We start from the raw sequence: 18,700 nt of genomic DNA, 5'->3' as shown, positions 1-18,700 counted from the left end.
CCATGCAAGAAGTATTCAACACCTTGACTTTGGCTTTTATATTAACATTTTTTGTTCTAAATAAGGTACTTACACAAAATGTATTTTAGTAGTGGGTTAAAAGAAACTTAATTTTATAAAAATTTAATAATCCAAATGATGTTTTAGATATAAATTATTTATAATAAATGAACTACTGACCTTAACGACTAGTTTATGGTTGACATTACAATAGTATTGTAAATGGAGGATGCAAACTCGTTCAGAGATTTTTTAATTTTCTTTGGTTATTGTGGCAGTAAAGAGAAAACAATTTAGCTTTCTTAATTTTTGATACTAAAGTATTTTGAAAATTATTTCTTATTTATTTCTCTTAAACTATTCAGTCGGCAGGCATTAGTCAATCTTCTTTTTATCCCAGTATCTTTTTTAAATTATAGGTCCATCGTGTCTGCGTATCTGTATATCTGAGTGTCTTTCTGAGGCATCATAGCTCCTAATTGGATGAACCGATTTTAATTTTTTTTGGTACTTTGTTTGAAAATTAATTTGATTGAGAGTGTTATAAGCTTTTAAATTTTTTAATTTACCGTTATAAAAACAAATTCGGTTTTGATATTTAAAGAAAGTTAATTCATACTGATAAATACATCAAATCAGATTCTTCTTGTCACAAGTGTCAAAAATTTGCAGCTGTACATTCTCTAATTAATAGGGAAAAAATATTCCATTTTCCAAATCCTGTTATCTTAAGGATTTAAAATACATTAAAAATGTTAATGGTTGCTCAACCGTTAAATTTTCAATGGTTACTCAATTGATCTTGCAGATTTTATCCATCGAAAATGACAATGGCGTAAAGGAATCAGGGATATAACCACCTCCTGTGAGAAAGTTTCTGAAAAGGGCTGGTGTTATATTAAACCAAAATAGTAATAGCAGGATTGATAGAATTTTGAACAAGCGTGAGATTAAAGTTGGTTTTAGATGCCAGAAGCTGCAACACGTTCTGGATCAAACCCAGGATCCAATATTGGATTCACAGAAATCGGGTAACTAAGATATTTCTTGTTCCAATTGTGATAAATTTTATCTCGGATATACAAATGATGATTCGTGAAAAGGAACATACAATCGATGTCAAGAACTATCGTATCGAAAAATCTTGCATTGCGGACCATGTTTTAAGTACGAAAAACAAAACTCTCCGTGCAAAGTTAGTTAAATCTGTTAGATTTAACAATAGTTATGCTTACAAAAGTATATGAATCCGCAAGGCGGGCAATTAGACTCACAACTGGGATAAAGTTCCAATAACCGACTCCAAATTGATAAAATGGAAAACTGTTAAATGTAAAGTCATAAACAAATCTCGTCAGATATTGCGAATTTGAACACCCGTTTCACAAATGATGATTTTAATCCATTGTATATAAATTACTTTAGTGAGCCTCCATACGCTGCCTCTCTGTCTGTTATAGGGATTTTCGTAACAAAAATTGGATACAGCTTAATTATACATAAAAAGAGTTTACTTATACACAGTCTTGCAATGCAAAAACTTTGATATATTCAAAAATAGAATCAGAAGTGTTGGAACTAAGCTATAAATTTTTTATTTAATTTTAAGGGATTCTATTTCTGTTTTCTTGATTACAAATGATTATTATTAGAATATGGTATAAATGATAAAACCAGTTTGACAAGACTCACATTATATAGGCAGACATTGATGGTTATGTCTATAATAATAATATAATGAGCAATTGTTTGTTGTTACCTCTATGCATGAAACTATTGCCTTATAGTAGGAAAGTCTTCAAAATAAAATTGAAGACCTGAACGAAGTTCGGGTTCGCACTAAGACAATTGGTTCGTTGGAGGGAAAAGGTTTTACGAAACAGAAAACAGCATTTTGCCGATTTATAACTCTCCAAGACATGATAGTATATTTGTAAGAAAATTTTAGAATTTCCAGGACAGAGGGACTTTCAGCACTTACCCTTGACGTGAGCCATGGCATTATAAAAGTAAAACATTTTTTGGAGTATCATAATGTTAACAACAAATCTCAATGATAGTTTTGTTACACTAATTCAAAGAGAATTGTTTCTTTTAAACAGAATATATTTTTTAAAATATCATACGCGATTGCGATACATATTCTGTTTTATAACCGAGTTTGGTGGATCTTCGTTGCCTAGCCTTTACAAAATTTAATTGGAAAAATAAAGAATATACTTACATGTAAAATAAAAAAAGGCAAATAAGTCATATAACGAACACACCCTCCAAGTTGCAGGTCTCAGCGATCAGCGGTTTAGGCTGTGCAATGATCCGTCAGTCATTCAGGACAAAACATGTTATACGTATAGATATAAATATAATTTTTCTGAAATTCTATAATCAGGAAAATACAAAACATCTCCATTTCCTTCGGAGGAAATTCGGAGAAAAATTGCCTAAGCAATCGGAACTTCATAAATAATCATCAAACAAATTCGAGAATAATCATCAAACAAATACGATGAGAATAAGACTTATCGACTTTGTATTGAGGCGTTACAAAACATGTATTACTCCATTATTACGATTTAATAGACGTGTGTGCTTTATGACAAAAAAAAATTTTTTTTTAATAACTACTGTTCATAGTTTTAGAACGAGTTTTACGAATAGTGGTGTGAAATATGCTGTACATGGATGTTCTGTGGTTCTTTTACAATTTTTGATTGCGTTCGTTGCTCTCGTGATAATGCACTTGAATTGAATCTTGCATGTATTCGTTGTGTGCGTAGTCATGGTGGGGATAATAAAATCGATGCCAGCGCTTTAAGTGAAAAATTTTGGAGATAAAGTGGGCTGTTATGACTAATTTGCAATTATTTACATGTTAATGATATAGAAACTGTCAAATTAAAATGATTGAAAAACACTAATTAATTAAACTTAATGCATTAAAAATTGTGAAAATAAGAAATCAAATTGTACAAATATTATTTTTCAAATGTTAATTATCGTAATTATTTATTTAAATTTGTGAAACAAGAATATTAAATTTTAAATGTAAGTTTTCAATGCAATCCACACAATTATATATGCATCCATTAATTCTATAATTAAAGTAGTGTATCGTTGTCATGGAAACGAAATTCACGCTCGGAGCGAATAGGTAATAATATTACTGACCTCAACATTCTTTCAACTGTGACATAAGGTACACAAATTATATAATTTTTTTTTTATATTTATTAAGATGGCTATGGTTTGAAAAAATCTTTTTTTTTCTATATTCTAAAGTAGGTCATTTAACAAAAAGTAGAACAGATTTAATTTGTAAAATGCATTTAGCCTTAATAGTGACTCATAAATTTTTCATAAGAACTTCTGCATTCTGATAATTTGAAAGTTTTCTTAGCAAACTAATAACGCAGCTTAAGCTCGCAGTTAAAAAAGTGTAATTCTCAAGATAATTTTAAAATATACTTTATGAGATTAATATTGGTTTAAAATATTTCAATAAAACTAATTTCAATAATTTGGAGTTCCTTGGGAAAGTTTGGAAACACGATATAGGGTGTATTTCCTAAAAATATTGTTTAAATATTATTTCCAAAATCTCTTTCGACTTTGATTAACAAATGAATTGAATGTTTAAAATTTCTCCTTCAGAGTTCAATTTGACATTTACTATAAAATTTACATGTAAACAATTGAAAATTAAAATTTTAAATAAACCGGACGATGAAGCTCTTGAGTCTCACTCTCGTAGTTTCTTACTATTTTCAATACCCCCTCCCTTTTCTTCAAGTTGTGGAACGGTTCTGACTGGCTGCACATTTTAATCAATAGTTATTTACCCGTGTGTCGGATCAAATATCGAAGAAACTTTTCTTCTTTATAATATCTCAAATTATTAATTTTTTCGAAACTTTCCAAAGTATTTGTCATGGATTTGATGCCTCTATTATTTTTCACCAATTGAGTATCACAAAATATTCAAGGTTCAGTCTTGTTATTACATTGTTCAACTCGGTCAAAATTTTACACTTATGGTTACTGACTCAATAAGTAGGTACTATACCGGCTAGAAAAATGAGTCCCCACTTTATGCACAACAGGTATTAGAGAATATAATTGACGAAAAATACAGATTTTGTTAGAATACCGTAAGCTAGCCAGCATTTTAATAAAATTTTTCATTACCACTGTCTGTCGAATGTTTTCAAGAACAATTAGTAGTGAAAAAAATAGGAGTCTTAAGGTTTTATACAAATTACTTTCTTATCTCGAGTATTTACTGCCACCTTCTCGAACGAAAATCTAATTTTTGGAAAATCAGGATTCCAACTATCATTAGGTACGTCTCTCGATGCTTGTTAAATCATGTTAGCTCTATATGTTAACTCTAGTACCTACATAATGATCAACTTACAATTAAAAGCTGTAGCATGAGAAAGTATTGCATGAGCTTTAATTATATTTTATGCTTCTATTCCCATTATAAAATAATTTAACGAGGTGATTTTAATGAATAGTTTCTAACTTACTATAATGTGAAGTTTTTGGAAAAAATATGTTTTATAATTTTATAAAATGCATTCATACGTTTACGTTTAATTCGATTAATGAATAATATAAGGTAATTTAATTTATTCAAATAAAATTATACTTGAATGCATCTCCATCATGAAATTATTTTTCTAGGTATATGAAAATGGATTGTAGACAATATTGAATTCAGAAAAGTTATTTTGACATAGAACATAAACACGGTGTTATTTCGATCTGAATAAAGAGAAAATTCAAAGATTTTTTTACAAAAAACGAAGGAGATATTATTTGCTGGCTGTGAACTACCCACTTTGCTGGGCAAAATAATCAATTTCACCCCTCTCCCATATCGCCGTGCATAGGGGTTACAGTTTTGTAATGTACACGTCATGCTCTGTTATTTTTTACCCTCTACTTGGGTATATTTGAAAATTTTTCATTCCGTCTTGGGTCACACGGAATAAAGATTATCAGTGCGCTTATTCTTTAAAAACGCGAATACCTTCATTTGTGATGGTTTTCATCAATATATCCTGGAAATTTTGCATCTCCTTCTTGCAACATTAATTATGCATTCTTTGTGATTGTTTTGATTATTATTTATAACGGAAAGAATAGATGAAATTCTTTCCAGGGACAAAAATTTTATCTCTTAGCCTGTTATCCTTTTTATATCATCTCTAATATATATGATACGTTTATACTACTATAGTATATGTATACTTCTGAAAAATAAATAAATAAATAAAATATTACTGGTCTTTTAATCTATAAACTCAGGATACGAGAATAAAATATTATTAAGCAAATGGAATCTTGGAATGGATTCACTTCAGTAGTGGCGTCCAATTTCATATTACGTGGCCCCAAATCTTATTGCTATTTTTATTTTAGTAATTCGAAGATATGCATCTGTGGAGTAAACTTAAGGGAATTGGAAAATAAGTAAGTTGTTGTTTTTCTTGAACCAAGAAAATATATGTTTGCTATCGTGTTAAGAACATATTTTTTTGCCACTAGTTTTTTTTTTTTTTTTTTTTTTTTTTGTTCGGTAAGTTCAAATTACAACTCATTTTATACATTTCCATATGCAATACAAAGGTGGTTCAAAATACCCTTGTAGTTATGATTCAAGGAAAAATATCGTTCCATATCATATTAGAAATAATAATGATTCAATTTTAGGAAAAGTAAAAAATTCCAAATGCTCAATGAAAAATATGATTAAAATTTAAATGCAAACGACAACCCATTTACCCAACAAGGGATAAATTTAATGTGATTGCAACATGTCACTAATTTCAAACAAATTAATCAATATTAGTGGAAAGGGATACCTACAGTTTAATTTTTGGCTTCCACAAAATAAAGGGTGTACAGTTTGTTATACAATATGTTCCAGTACTCTTTAGCTATCCTATATCAATATCTTTCTTTTAAAATACATTAATTTGTTTCAAAAGGGGCCATCTCCTTGGCACTTTGAATTGCAAGCTGACTTACAATCGTTTGAGTTTAACTTGCTCACATAGCTGATACGAAATAGAAGATCGCTTTATAAGTAAATATAATTTTTGATTGAAAAGTAAATATATTTTTTGAAATACAATTAGAAATTGAATGTAAAAATTTTTCTATATACGAAAATGCGTGGGTATTTTGAACTCTATGTAGTCATGAGATAGGAATTTTAAATGCTATTTTGAAGCCAAAAATTTGAGCTAAGCTTTAATATTTGAAGTTAATAACGATTAAAATAATGCCTCTTTTGATATTAACTAATTTTCTCTAAAGCTTCTAGATCTAGGTATCACAATGGGCTCTATAGCCTAAGTGTGTCCTTCGTGGACAGCCAATATAACCTAACCTTCTAGATCTTCTTACTTAAATAGCAAGATTTTTCTAAGTCTATTCAAGAGTGGCTAAAGACTTCTGAAAAACACTGTATTCTCGTTGTTCGACCATACTAAGCAAATCCTTTCATGTTTCATGTAGGACGTTGTATCTCAAAAAAGAATCATTCTGATTAAATATTTCATAAAAAAATTAGGTAAAATTTTCGCCATGAATATAAATTAATATTTAAATTTTAAATGCTGTGCACAAAAAAACTATCTTGAATTCTTAATATATTGAATTCTTTTAGGCTCCATTTAAAAAATCTGAATGGAACGCAACAGAACCTCTATACATATATATAAGAAAAAAAAGAACTAACAATTTTTAATAAAAATTGGATTTAGCTAGTTCTCCACTAATACAGACAGGTTCTCGGTTTAAATAGTCGATATAATATGTAATAGAATCGTACGATTGATTAACCGAAGGAATGTAAGTTTATTTTTCTTGCTTTTATATTCAATAAGTGCACAAAAGTTTTTAAAAATCTACAAACTAGTTTTTTTTTCAGTTTTAACCCCCTTTCATGATATTTCTCATGGTGTCGATCAAAACGTTCTTTGACATATTCCTGATGAATCTAAAATCTCACATTGTTATTTTTACATGCCTATTTTATGATCAAACTTTATTTTTTTATCTTTCATAGTTGTTCTTCCGTACACACTAATATGGCTAAAAATATTGTATTTAAACTATAAGTAAAATTTACAATAAAAAAACCCCCGACAAATTTTTTGGAAATGGAACCCTTAACTCGCACTTGAAACATCTAAGAACACTCTCCATTAAATTACCTTTCAAACGAAACCAAAAAATTAAAATCGGTTCATCCGTCTAGGCTCTACGATACCACAGACAGACAGACCGAATCATAGACAGACATACACACACATAGAGGTTCAACTTCCCTTTTTTTTTATTTCGGGGGCTAAAAACACATTATAAACTCATCGCCAGATTTTAAATGGAAATCATGACCTCATACATATATTAACCATGCACCAATACGGAGGTTAAAGGATTAGTACAATACTAAAGAAAAACATTACAGAGGAGTGAGATGCTTTAAACAAACTAAAAGTACTGATTTATTTATAAAATGCATTACAAAAATTAGTAGCACACGCATGTGAAAAATATAAAAAAATCAATGATATAAAGAAATAATTGTAACACAAAACCTAAAAACCGTTTTTATTGAAATACTATCTGTATATACTTATAGTTAGTCAGTCTATGTGTTTATTATTGCAATGTTTACTTTATACCATATGGACTCCACCTTCGATAAAACTACTTATCATCTCATTTTTTAGTAGGTAATTTTAATTGTAACTTACAATCTAGAGACTGGATGTCTCTGGATCCAAAGTTTTTCTAATTTTTTAGTTTTCTAATTTCTATTAAATTTCAGATACTATCAGTTTTGAACAAGGTTTTCGTATCAAATTATTAAGAATTCCGACTTCGAGTCCCTATGAAATTAAATTTTTTCTGTATATCCTTTACCTTTAGAACTTACTATCAAAGCGTATTCAGCCAGGGATGCCCAGTACTACCAAGAAAAAAAGTATTGACTGGACACTTGGCAGTCAGACGATGGCCGTCCTGGCTGCCATTTCATTAGTTTTACTGTCTGCCGGTAGCCAATTTTCTAAGGCTTTTATGAACTTCATTTATCGGACTGAACTATTAAATGGTATATTTCATTCACATGGCTTACAGAACTATAAACGTATTGAAATTATATTAATATATATTTTTAATTCTATTTTCACCTAGTACTCTACAAATATGACCCCAGATACGTCCAGAAATGGCTGCCAAACAAAAATGCTTCAGTTAAGGGTTTTCTAGTATCCAGTTGGACAATAGACGGATAGTACCCCTACACACAAGGCCAGTAATAGGATAGATTATAGACGGTTCGTAGCGACCGTAAATGGTTATTCCTATGGCTGGTTTATAAAAACTGAGTTCAAGATTTAACAATAAAACCATTTTTTCTAAAAATTTATTGGTATTTATTAAAAATTCTTTAAAACTTAATACAATCTAGATTCTAGACCAAATACTTACAGTAGGCATATTTTGTCAATATTCGCAAGCAAAGTAAAATCTATGGTTGAAGGTAGAAGACAAGACGAAGACCATCGTATCTAGAACCTGTCCACAGTGTAAAAATAGGGATGATGTTACGAGGACAGTATAAATTTAGACTCAAAATATATTTAAATTCCAAAAAGGCGATTCCAAGCCAATGAGGTGACAGACTATGGCCATGTTAATATCTAGAGAATTTTTCAGGCTTTGGTTATTTGCAAGTAACTTTTTCTGCCCGGCCCTAAGTATTTATGTATCATGTTTATCCAATCTTTATTAACGTAACATAGAACATATCAGTAAGTTAACTATTATTATTCATGGTACATGTGTAACACTTTAATACATATGTTAATAAACATTCATCATATGTGACTTGATGATAAAATATATGTAACCATTCATCCATACAGGTCTGTACATGATATATGGGGTGTGCATAAACTTCGATAACCTCCAAAAAGATCTTATTTGACGTATAGTTTTCGAATTAAAAGTTCTTTAAAAATTAAAAATGGAATATTCAATTTTTTTATTTTTCAAGAATATAATTGATGTGTCTGTAGCCTCTCTGGCGCAGCTCCTGCGCTACGTCTTTTTTAGAATTTCTAATTTCTTGTCGGCATATTCAATTGAATGCAGTCAAACAGGAATGATGTTGGACCTACGATTGCATTTGAATCAACTGCACTAATATAACGGATGCGAATTCGCAATCAATCTGATACCGCGTATGGGTATCTTTAATTTTTTTTGATAGGGGAACGATTTTTTATAATTTGAGGACCAGAAGCCTTATATTCACTTAAATATTAACGACTTTAATGTTCTGCTTCTGTATTCAAAAATTGAAATTATTTGCATAGTAATTGATTACGTTTCAAAATTTTACAGTTTGGATGTAGATTTTATCGAAAAAATTTGCTCCAAGTATTCTCAAATAATTGATGCGATGATGTCTAAAACTGAAAATGACTATTCGGAATTTTTAACTGGAAATTTGCTCACAAAAAATAATTTTAAAAAAGATCAATTGGGACAAGGGTAAATAATAAACAAGTGAAAACAAACAATTGACTGAGTTAATTGTTGAAATACCATGTATAGACAGTGTTGATTACTCTATCACATTACACAAACATACATGTCACACATATATAACTGATAATCCCATATTAATACATAGGTACTATAATACATAGTGTTGATGCGCAATCGTTTGTTTTTTTGACGTCACGTAAATAACAAAAGATATTCACTTTTAAATAGACACACACACAACTGATATTCCTATATTAATACATACTATAAAATTTGCAGCTAATTAACGCCCTCGTGGGTAAACAGTGATGTTTACAAAAAAATGTTTCAAACAAAAGTTGTTTAATTTTTGATAAGAAACATTTTTTACATTTAAACTTTTGTTCTATCTCTAACGGTTTACAAGATGGGTCCTACGGACCCAAGACCCAATTGACCTATGATGCTCATTTACGTACTTGACCTTATTTTTTACGTCCTGAGTACGCTGTAAAAATTTCAGCTCGATATCTTTTTTCGTTTTTGAGTTATCGGGTCCACAGACGGACGGACGGACGGACAACCGGAAATGGATTAATTAGGTGATTCTATGAACACCTATACCAAAATTTTTTTCGTAGCATCAATATTTTTAAGCGTTACAAACTTGGGACGAAACTTAATATACTATGTATATTTCATATATACATGGTATAAAAATTTAACAATAACAATATACCCTCTTTGAGATCACAAAAACATTACGGATCACCTTTATACACTTTTAATAATAATACGTGAATTGGATATTATTATAACATGAATAAAACCATCAAGATTTAACTTACTTGATAATAATGGAACTCGATATTACCTTATACTCACCACTTTATAAAAAAATAAAATAGTGTCTACTTACACGATAGCATATGTTCATTGCTTATTCGATAAATGCTACGATCAAACACTTCTTCTACAGGTATAAGTAAAAACTCCTATGCTATTTTCAAGAATAAAACTTACACATTGTTGTTTTAGCTGCTAGACCTTTACGAAAACTTAGAAATCATTTTACAAAATATTATTATTTAAAAAAAATTTAACAAAGGGGAAATTTGCGATATAAAAATCCTACTTTCGAAAATCTAACTTTATTATTTATAATTTACACTAACACTGAAAATAGTCTTTTTGCGTCATTTTTAAATTATTCTAATATGGTGAAAAACGAGTATCTCATATTAAATAATGTAACTTCTCTATTGTCTAACTTTTTGAATAATTATCTTTAAGATAAATTTCCAGCGATAATAAATTTTCAATCTGGCAAGACTACACCATAATTGTTTGAAATTTTTGAATTAATATTAAATACCTTTAAAAACGAATAATACCTAACTAACATTTAGATTCTAAAGTATATTCAAGAAACATTTTAATAAATTAATAATGCCATGTTTTTTTTTACTAATTATTAAAAAATAATATTAACCTCCCTTGAGGCTGTGAATCAATCGGTTTCTATGGAAAGTTGCATTATAATATAGTGAAAGCTAGCTGAGAGACAAAGCATTTATCATTATTCATGATATTTTATCATTTCGCCATGCAATGGCGTTACGAGAGCGAAGTTTTTACGTTACTGCCGTTACGTTACTGCCGTTTGAATTTATAGTTTAGAAAAACCATTTTCAATTATAAAATTACAATAAAATAAATTAATATTTCGAAAAAAAAAAAAATAATAATAAAACATGCATCTTTCCTAATGTTAATTTACAAAACTATCTCGAATTGTTAACTGTTAATTACAAAAAATGTTTAAATACGTCAATTTACGTCAATGTAAAATTATTTGGTTTTGCGGAGCTTTTTTATATACTACCTACTTAACAAGATCACGTCAAAAGAGTATAAAAAATTGTATTATACTTTGTTTATGATAATTTTTTTTAGTGATAAATTTTTTAATCTATTTTGACGTAATCTTGTCAAGTATATTTGTAAGAAGGGCGTTAAGTATTTATGAAAGGCAGCATTTCCGGTCACATATTTTACATATCAAAATGCTTCTTTTGGTGTATCCTATCCTCCCTTAGATTATTGACCATTTTTGTATTGGTGTATAAGAAATACTAATATCAACCGGGTATTATCACAAATTCTTACAAGCATTCTAAGAGCTGCTACCGGAATTTATTATTACTATAAGAATAAGTTCAAAATAAACAATTATTTTCGTATTTCATACCCTCTAAAGTATCAGTCCCCCTGATACCCTCTAGAGTATCAGGGGGACTATTCCGCAACAAATAAAATAAAAATTAATTCAGTGTCGAAGAGGTATTACCGTGCTAACGTGTGAATAGAAATAGTGAATAAGGCGAAGAAAAAAAAAACAAAAACAAAACAGTAGTTACATTTATAATCAAGTTAATAAAAATGTCCCCATATAATAAAATAATAACATATAATACTACCATCATTAGAAACCATCATTATCAGACGTCAATAAAACGGCAATGATCTATTCGTATTGATAACATTTTATTGAATGTCATCGTTGAAAAACATTCACCAAAAAAATATAAAAAAATTGTCTAAATTTGTGTGCTTTTGATTGCTTAAAAAAAACATGGAGTATTTTAAACGTTCTGTATTCCATGATCATTTGTGTAAAATTTATTTAATTTTTTTATTAATTTCATTTGTAAATACCCAAGAAAATACGGCAAATAAAAATTTGTTTAGTGGAGATATTGTGGATTTAACTTTTGGTTTAATAAATAAGTGTGCAGATCATGATTTTATGCTATGTTTAAAGGTTTATATATTTTTATAATTTTTGTATTATTTAAGTGTTTGGTGCAGTTTAATCTAAAGATATAAATTTAGTCTAAGAATATTTTATAATTTATGAATAGATATGTTACATTTTAGTGTCTAAAACACAAAATATTCAAAGAGGAACCAATGTAAATCGGTATTGATAAAAAAATACTCTAAGACAACCATACTCTAAGTAAATAATATTAATTCTCACGAATAAATTTTTAAACAAGTATTTAACAGAACATTTAAAAAAATTACTCAAAATTTTCGTCTCTCATCTCACATAACCCATTAATAAAATTTTATTTATTTCATGGAATGATGATAGAATTTGTTTTTTGAATTAAATAGTTTTGTGAATCGACTATGAAAATTTGAACTCAAAATAAAAACCAACTCAACGTTATAAAGTAATTTATGCTTGAGTTTGAACATCAGACATCGAAGATTTGTGGTGAACAAAATATCTTAAAAATGTAAACTACTCATTTAACGCGACTGCATTCAGAGTTTTTTGTAATATCTGAATTGACAAGTTGGACTAATTTGGGTTTTTTTTAATCATTATTGCACGTATCAGGTCACAAAATTGATAGAGGACATTTGAACGATTTCTTGTGCATATATAACTATATTTCTAAGCTTCAAAATAAAATAAAATTTACGATGATACGCTGAATTGTTTTTTATACCCTGTATATACGAAATATATATCAAGGTATACTAAGTATAGTCCCAAATTTGTATTGCTTAAAAATATTGATGCTACAAACAACATTTTGGTTTAGGCGTTCATAAAATAAGTCTTAATTAGCCAATTTCCGGATGTTTATCCGCCAGTCCGTCTGTGAGTAAACACGATAACTCAAAAACGAGAAGAGATATCAATATGAAATTTTTATATCGTACTCAGGCAAAAAAAGTTAGTCTTGTAAACCATTAGAGATAGAACAAAAGTTCAAAGGTAAAAAATAATAGATTTTAAAAATTAAAAAACACACTTTTGTAACTAGCTGAACTAAAAAGTAGCAAATAATTTCTATAAACTCAAAAAAATCATTTTATCGTAAAAAAGCGGTATGGAGTGCTAAATTTTAATTATTGTAAATGTTTTTTGTAGACAGATATTGGTAAAAGTAAAAAAATTTATAAAATATCTTTAAAAGCACCCCACATTTTTAACGATTAAAGGATTTTTTTGAATTTACAGAAATTATTTTCTACCTTTTAGTTCAGGTAGTTACAAAAACGTGTTTATTAGTTTTTTAAATTATTATTTATTTTGTGTTTTTAGTTTTTTAGACTATTATTTATTTATCAAAAATTCAGTATAAATATGGTGGGAGCACAAATCAATGTTTATTTTTCAGATAGGGAAATCGTTATTCCTGAAAATGCTAATTAGGATAATCAAAAAAACTTATTATTATATTGCCATCGGTTATTGAAATTTTAAGGCATGACCTTCCTACACACAAACATTGTAGATTCAAAATTGTCCCGATCAGATTTTTCTGCTTTAATGGTAAACACCATCAAACCAAATTCGCAATGAATAATTATTGCTTACTCCTTAAAAAGCATACTCCTAAAATATCATTTATGAAACACGTTAATTTAGTTAATTGTTGAAATACCCTATTTAGACAGTGTTGATTATAATACATAAAATAGTGTCCATTCACCCGCCGCCCATCGAAAGTTTCGAAAATTTTGCAAGAAAATTTTAAACAAACAAAATGTTTTCCGCAAAATCGCCCATGATGATATCCTTATATTAGCTGATGGATTTAGTACGAAAATAAAACAAATTGACTCGCTATTTGAAGCTGCATAGAAATTTTCAACTATCTATCTCCTATGGTTTTTAAGCAAATGGAAATTTAAGTTTTGAACTACTCCAGACAACACCGGGAAAAAAGATATTTATGAAAATACATTTCAAACAAGAGGCTCCATTAAAGATAACCTGCTGCGAATTGCACGTATAAAAAAAACATATTTCTTACATTTAAATATCTTTTATTATCTGCCTACAATGATATTCTACCTCCGTTATTGTAATAACTACACTTCAGCAATGCAATAATAATTTGCCAATTTTTCGTAATATGCTATTCCAAACATGTTTTTTCAAATTTTGTTTTTAAATATTTAAAGCCAGCGGCACAAGATTCGCCTTTTGAATACTTATATTTACATTTACATCAACATTCACGAAAACTTCCAAACGAAGGGAAAATGAAGGTAAAAAATTGTTCGAAAGAATTCACTTTATCTGAATAACGCTACAACAATACTTTTTAAGCAGTTCAATATATTTTTTGAGACCTACATTTTATATTGGACAAGCTATCTACATTTCAATAGAAAATATCAAATAAATACAGATCTAGGCCATCCTCACGAGATGACGAATTTGCAGTTGGTTAGTCACATTTTTTCCTTTTTGATGTTAGCTGTTGACACATTTTATTGCGTTCAAAAGACTCAAATATCATCAACTACGGAAATCGCAATAAATAAAATAATAAAATTTCCAAAAAGTCAATTCAGTCATGAAATTATTGAAAGTATGAATCGTTTTATGAATGTTCTACATATTCAGAAAAAATCTGTATGAGGGCATATGGTTTATTATGAAAATATTTTGCATCACGGAGTCGGCGCCAATGTGTTACTGTATATAACGCTATGTTATATATAAGAGAGAGAGAGACGAAGAGTAAACTATATATTGAGTATTGGTTTGGAAAATTAAAAAATAAAATATTTTAGTAAATAATAACGATAGGAAAATTATTATGGATAGTATTATCGAATATTGATTTATTTTCGATAATTGGTTATAGGAGAAAGCAGTTCGATTTATCGACAGCATACCAGGAGACTATGAAATTGTATCAGGTATAAAATTATTACGTTCATCGGATGCTTTGGCGCCAACAACCACCAACACTGATACAACAGCATCATATCATCGGTCGTTGCCACCACTCGAATCAATCGATAAACTACCAACAAGTGAACGTGAAAATGTTGTAGATAATCTCCTGGTAGATAGACTAGCACGTTTCCTAGGTACATATACAATACAATTTCGTGTGCCAAAAACCACCCTCGATGATGTGAAGCAGTCTGTTGAAGAAGGTATAATTAAATTGATTGTTAATTTTAAAATTCTCTAGTTACTTTCATATAAAATAATTTTGAAAGTTTTCAGGGTGTATTCTAATTAATTAAACAGACAAATTATTAAGGTTTTTCTTATGTTTTTTTTTTTTTTTTTTTTTATATATATAGAAATTATTTATTTATTTTTAAGGTTGTTCGAGTACCTCCCTAAATAAAAATTTAAATTCAGTTTTTGTAACGTTAAATTATAGATATGAAATAATCGAAGGAAATTAAAATACAGGAATTTGCGAGCACTTAAATGATTAAACGTTGAATATTTACATTATAGAAAATTTTGTTAAATATACAAGGTCTCTCAAAAGCCAGGGGAGCATTTTAAATTGAATTCACTTTCTATAAGTTATTTTTGATAACTTTATTTCATAATCTTTAAGCCTAAAAATTTTTGACCGTGTGAATATGGCTTTTCTTGGAATAAGACAAAATTTACAACAATTCGTGTAGTAAAGCAGGCACATCACCAGTAAAGTCGTTTTTAGACATTATTCGTATTTTCATTTTAATTGCTATTAAACAAGCATGTAAAGTTTGTTTTTAAAGAAACAATCTTAATTTTGGTTTTTTTTTAACTCGTGAGCCGAATAAAGTATATGACGTCAAACAATAAACAAGTCAAAAAATTTCGTTTCATTTCAAAATGTAAAAATAAATAAAATTCACCCAGTCGTTTGTCATCTGTGTTATAATATAAAATAAGGTACCGTCCTAAATACGAGCAAAAAATACCCGAAATCCACTTTCATCGTTCTGATAAAAACAAATTTAAACAAATCTAATAGAAAAAATTTTCTCAGGCATACATTTTACGAACTCCAAGTCAAGATTTAATATGACGTTTTCAATTTCAAAAGAACTTCTGCCTTATGATTATACACTTTAAAAAACGGTCAAACAAGATTCCGGGTTTTTAAATCTGCGTCTTTCGGGTTCTGCAGTCGTATGCACGCACGATTTCGTCTTTATTTTCACAACCACCTGACGGACATAATCACTTTACATGACAATTAAAATTAGAAAATTAATAATTTCACTAAAACCTTTAAATTATTCTATTTACTTTATTAAGTGGTAGTCCGCCATCTAGTAGTGAAAATAAACACGACAACGTGTATGCAGAAAAATATGTCATCTTCCAATACTAAATAAAAGAATCGAATAACCTTAAATATGCAAATAATCGATTTGAAAGTAACATAAATCGATTTAAATATGCACTCCGAGAATAAAATGCTTAAAACAAAATATAATAATTGTTTTTAGGACGCAAAAAGAAAAAGAAGCTGCTACTACCCATACTTTTGCTGTTAAAACTGAAAGCTGCTATATTAATACCAGTAATTTTGGGTGCATTGGCTTTATTAGCATTTAAAGCATTACTTTTAGGAAAAATTGCTTTACTTATCTCAGGATTAATTGCATTAAAGAAAATATTGAGCGCCCAAGAACATCACTCACAAAGTTATGAGGTAAGAAAATATATTTAGTATGATCCTGGATTTCTAAACGTTTATAAAATTTGTTAATCAGAGATTTTACTATTTTATTTTAACCTCATGAACAATACAATTATTTTTTTTTTTTTGCTAGGTGGTAGCGCATCCTCACCATACTTATTCAAGCACGTACGATGATCATGGACACTATGGAAGGTCAATGGAAGATAAAGCACAAAACCTGGCATATTCAGCACATGTGACTGAAGTTAAGCCTTAACTTCTTGTTAAATACAAATTTTGAAACCATGGAAGCATTAACTACAATAGGGAAATTTAACTACTTAATATTCTGGAATTTTCGGAAAAGAATGATTGTAATTAAAAAAAAAATGTACATAATAATTTATTTAATTTATTTTCTCTAAATAAATATTCATTATAAAAAAAATTTCTTTAATTAATAATTTTTCAGTTGATACTTCTCCATTAATCTATCAATAAGTTTGGCAGCTAATTTCCAATATACTGGCGAGGCCAATAGAGTTTTGGAAATTCGAATGTAGCAATATTGAAAATTCTCATATGGCTAAGGACCAAAATTTTCGTTTTCCAGAGAATCACTTTCCCTGTAGCTTTTAAAACGTAAAATATTTTATCGTTCATTTTTGTTTAGCACATACATACTTCATTTGTTTTTGTTGCTAAGTTTTTTTGTTCTTCGCTTTGTTATTATATAACTTTATTAGCAATCAAAAGCGCTTCGGTTTTATTGTATATTTTATCTTGCTTTGTTTAGTAACGTAAAAGGTTATCATGAAATTGACGACTCTATGTTAGTAAATTTATTGTAATTAAGGCACATGACAATTTGTAGTGGCACATTAATAAACACCGGACACCCAAACTATGTATAGCATCAGAATCTTGTACAATAATTTGCAGAAACTTCAAACATTTCTTTTATCTTTTGAGAATATATCTCGACCTCAACTATAAATTTTAAAATCCTAGACTAACAAATTTCTGTCTTTACCAAGACGAGATGCTTGTATTAAGATATACTGCATTAGAAACAAATTTTAAAAGTTTTCACCACATTTTAAAGAATGATAGATTTTTACTAATTAGGTAATAAACACGTATCTCAAAGAAATCATTTTTCTGGCGTATGGATTTCATACAAATTAAAGTTTTGATCTTTCTTACTATTACCTAGTCTTATGTAATAGTTTTGACATTCAAAATTGTTTTGGTTTTTTTTATACAGAAAAAGTGAAAGTTTTTTAAAAAAAGTTTCAAAATTTTAATATTTTAGTTAAAAGTTTAAAATATTAAAAAATAAAAGATTGCGGTCGTGGGCCCCAGTTAGGAATGAAGTACCTTATAAAACCTGTGTGAAAACAAATTTACGTTAAATAAATATTATCTACAATTTTATTAACTTACTTTTGTTAATAAATTTACTTTTTTCTAATGTATATAATCTGTTTTTGTTTGCTTAGCTAAATAAATTTATGTTCGTTTATCAGCTAATAGAATAGTAATGAATTTGGAGACATATTTCTAATATACGAATTTCGTCATTTTTGTACTACTATCATTCAAAACTAGTTACAAACAGAAAGCATATGACATATAAATTTGATGAATTTGGACAGTTTGTTCACAATGGCAAG

The 18,700-nt window shown here is 28.6% G+C and overlaps 1 protein-coding gene across 1 annotated transcript; it reads left to right on the top strand.

Moving 5' to 3' along the window:
- Positions 1-12,265: 12,265 nt before the first annotated feature.
- LOC123291263 lies at positions 12,266-17,402 on the top strand (the record flags this gene model as incomplete). Its single annotated transcript, XM_044871613.1, has 4 exons — positions 12,266-12,382; positions 15,243-15,540; positions 16,849-17,054; positions 17,176-17,402. Coding segments are annotated over 4 exons (747 nt in total), but the record flags the coding sequence as incomplete, so codon positions are not given.
- Between the last annotated feature and the right edge of the window lie 1,298 nt (positions 17,403-18,700).

The sequence above is a fragment of the Chrysoperla carnea genome, chromosome 1 (assembly GCF_905475395.1).
Source record: "Chrysoperla carnea chromosome 1, inChrCarn1.1, whole genome shotgun sequence".
In the NCBI taxonomy this organism is placed as follows: domain Eukaryota; kingdom Metazoa; phylum Arthropoda; class Insecta; order Neuroptera; family Chrysopidae; genus Chrysoperla; species Chrysoperla carnea.
Note: the sequence above shows the minus strand (reverse complement) of the source record. Positions and strands in the feature narration are given on the sequence as shown.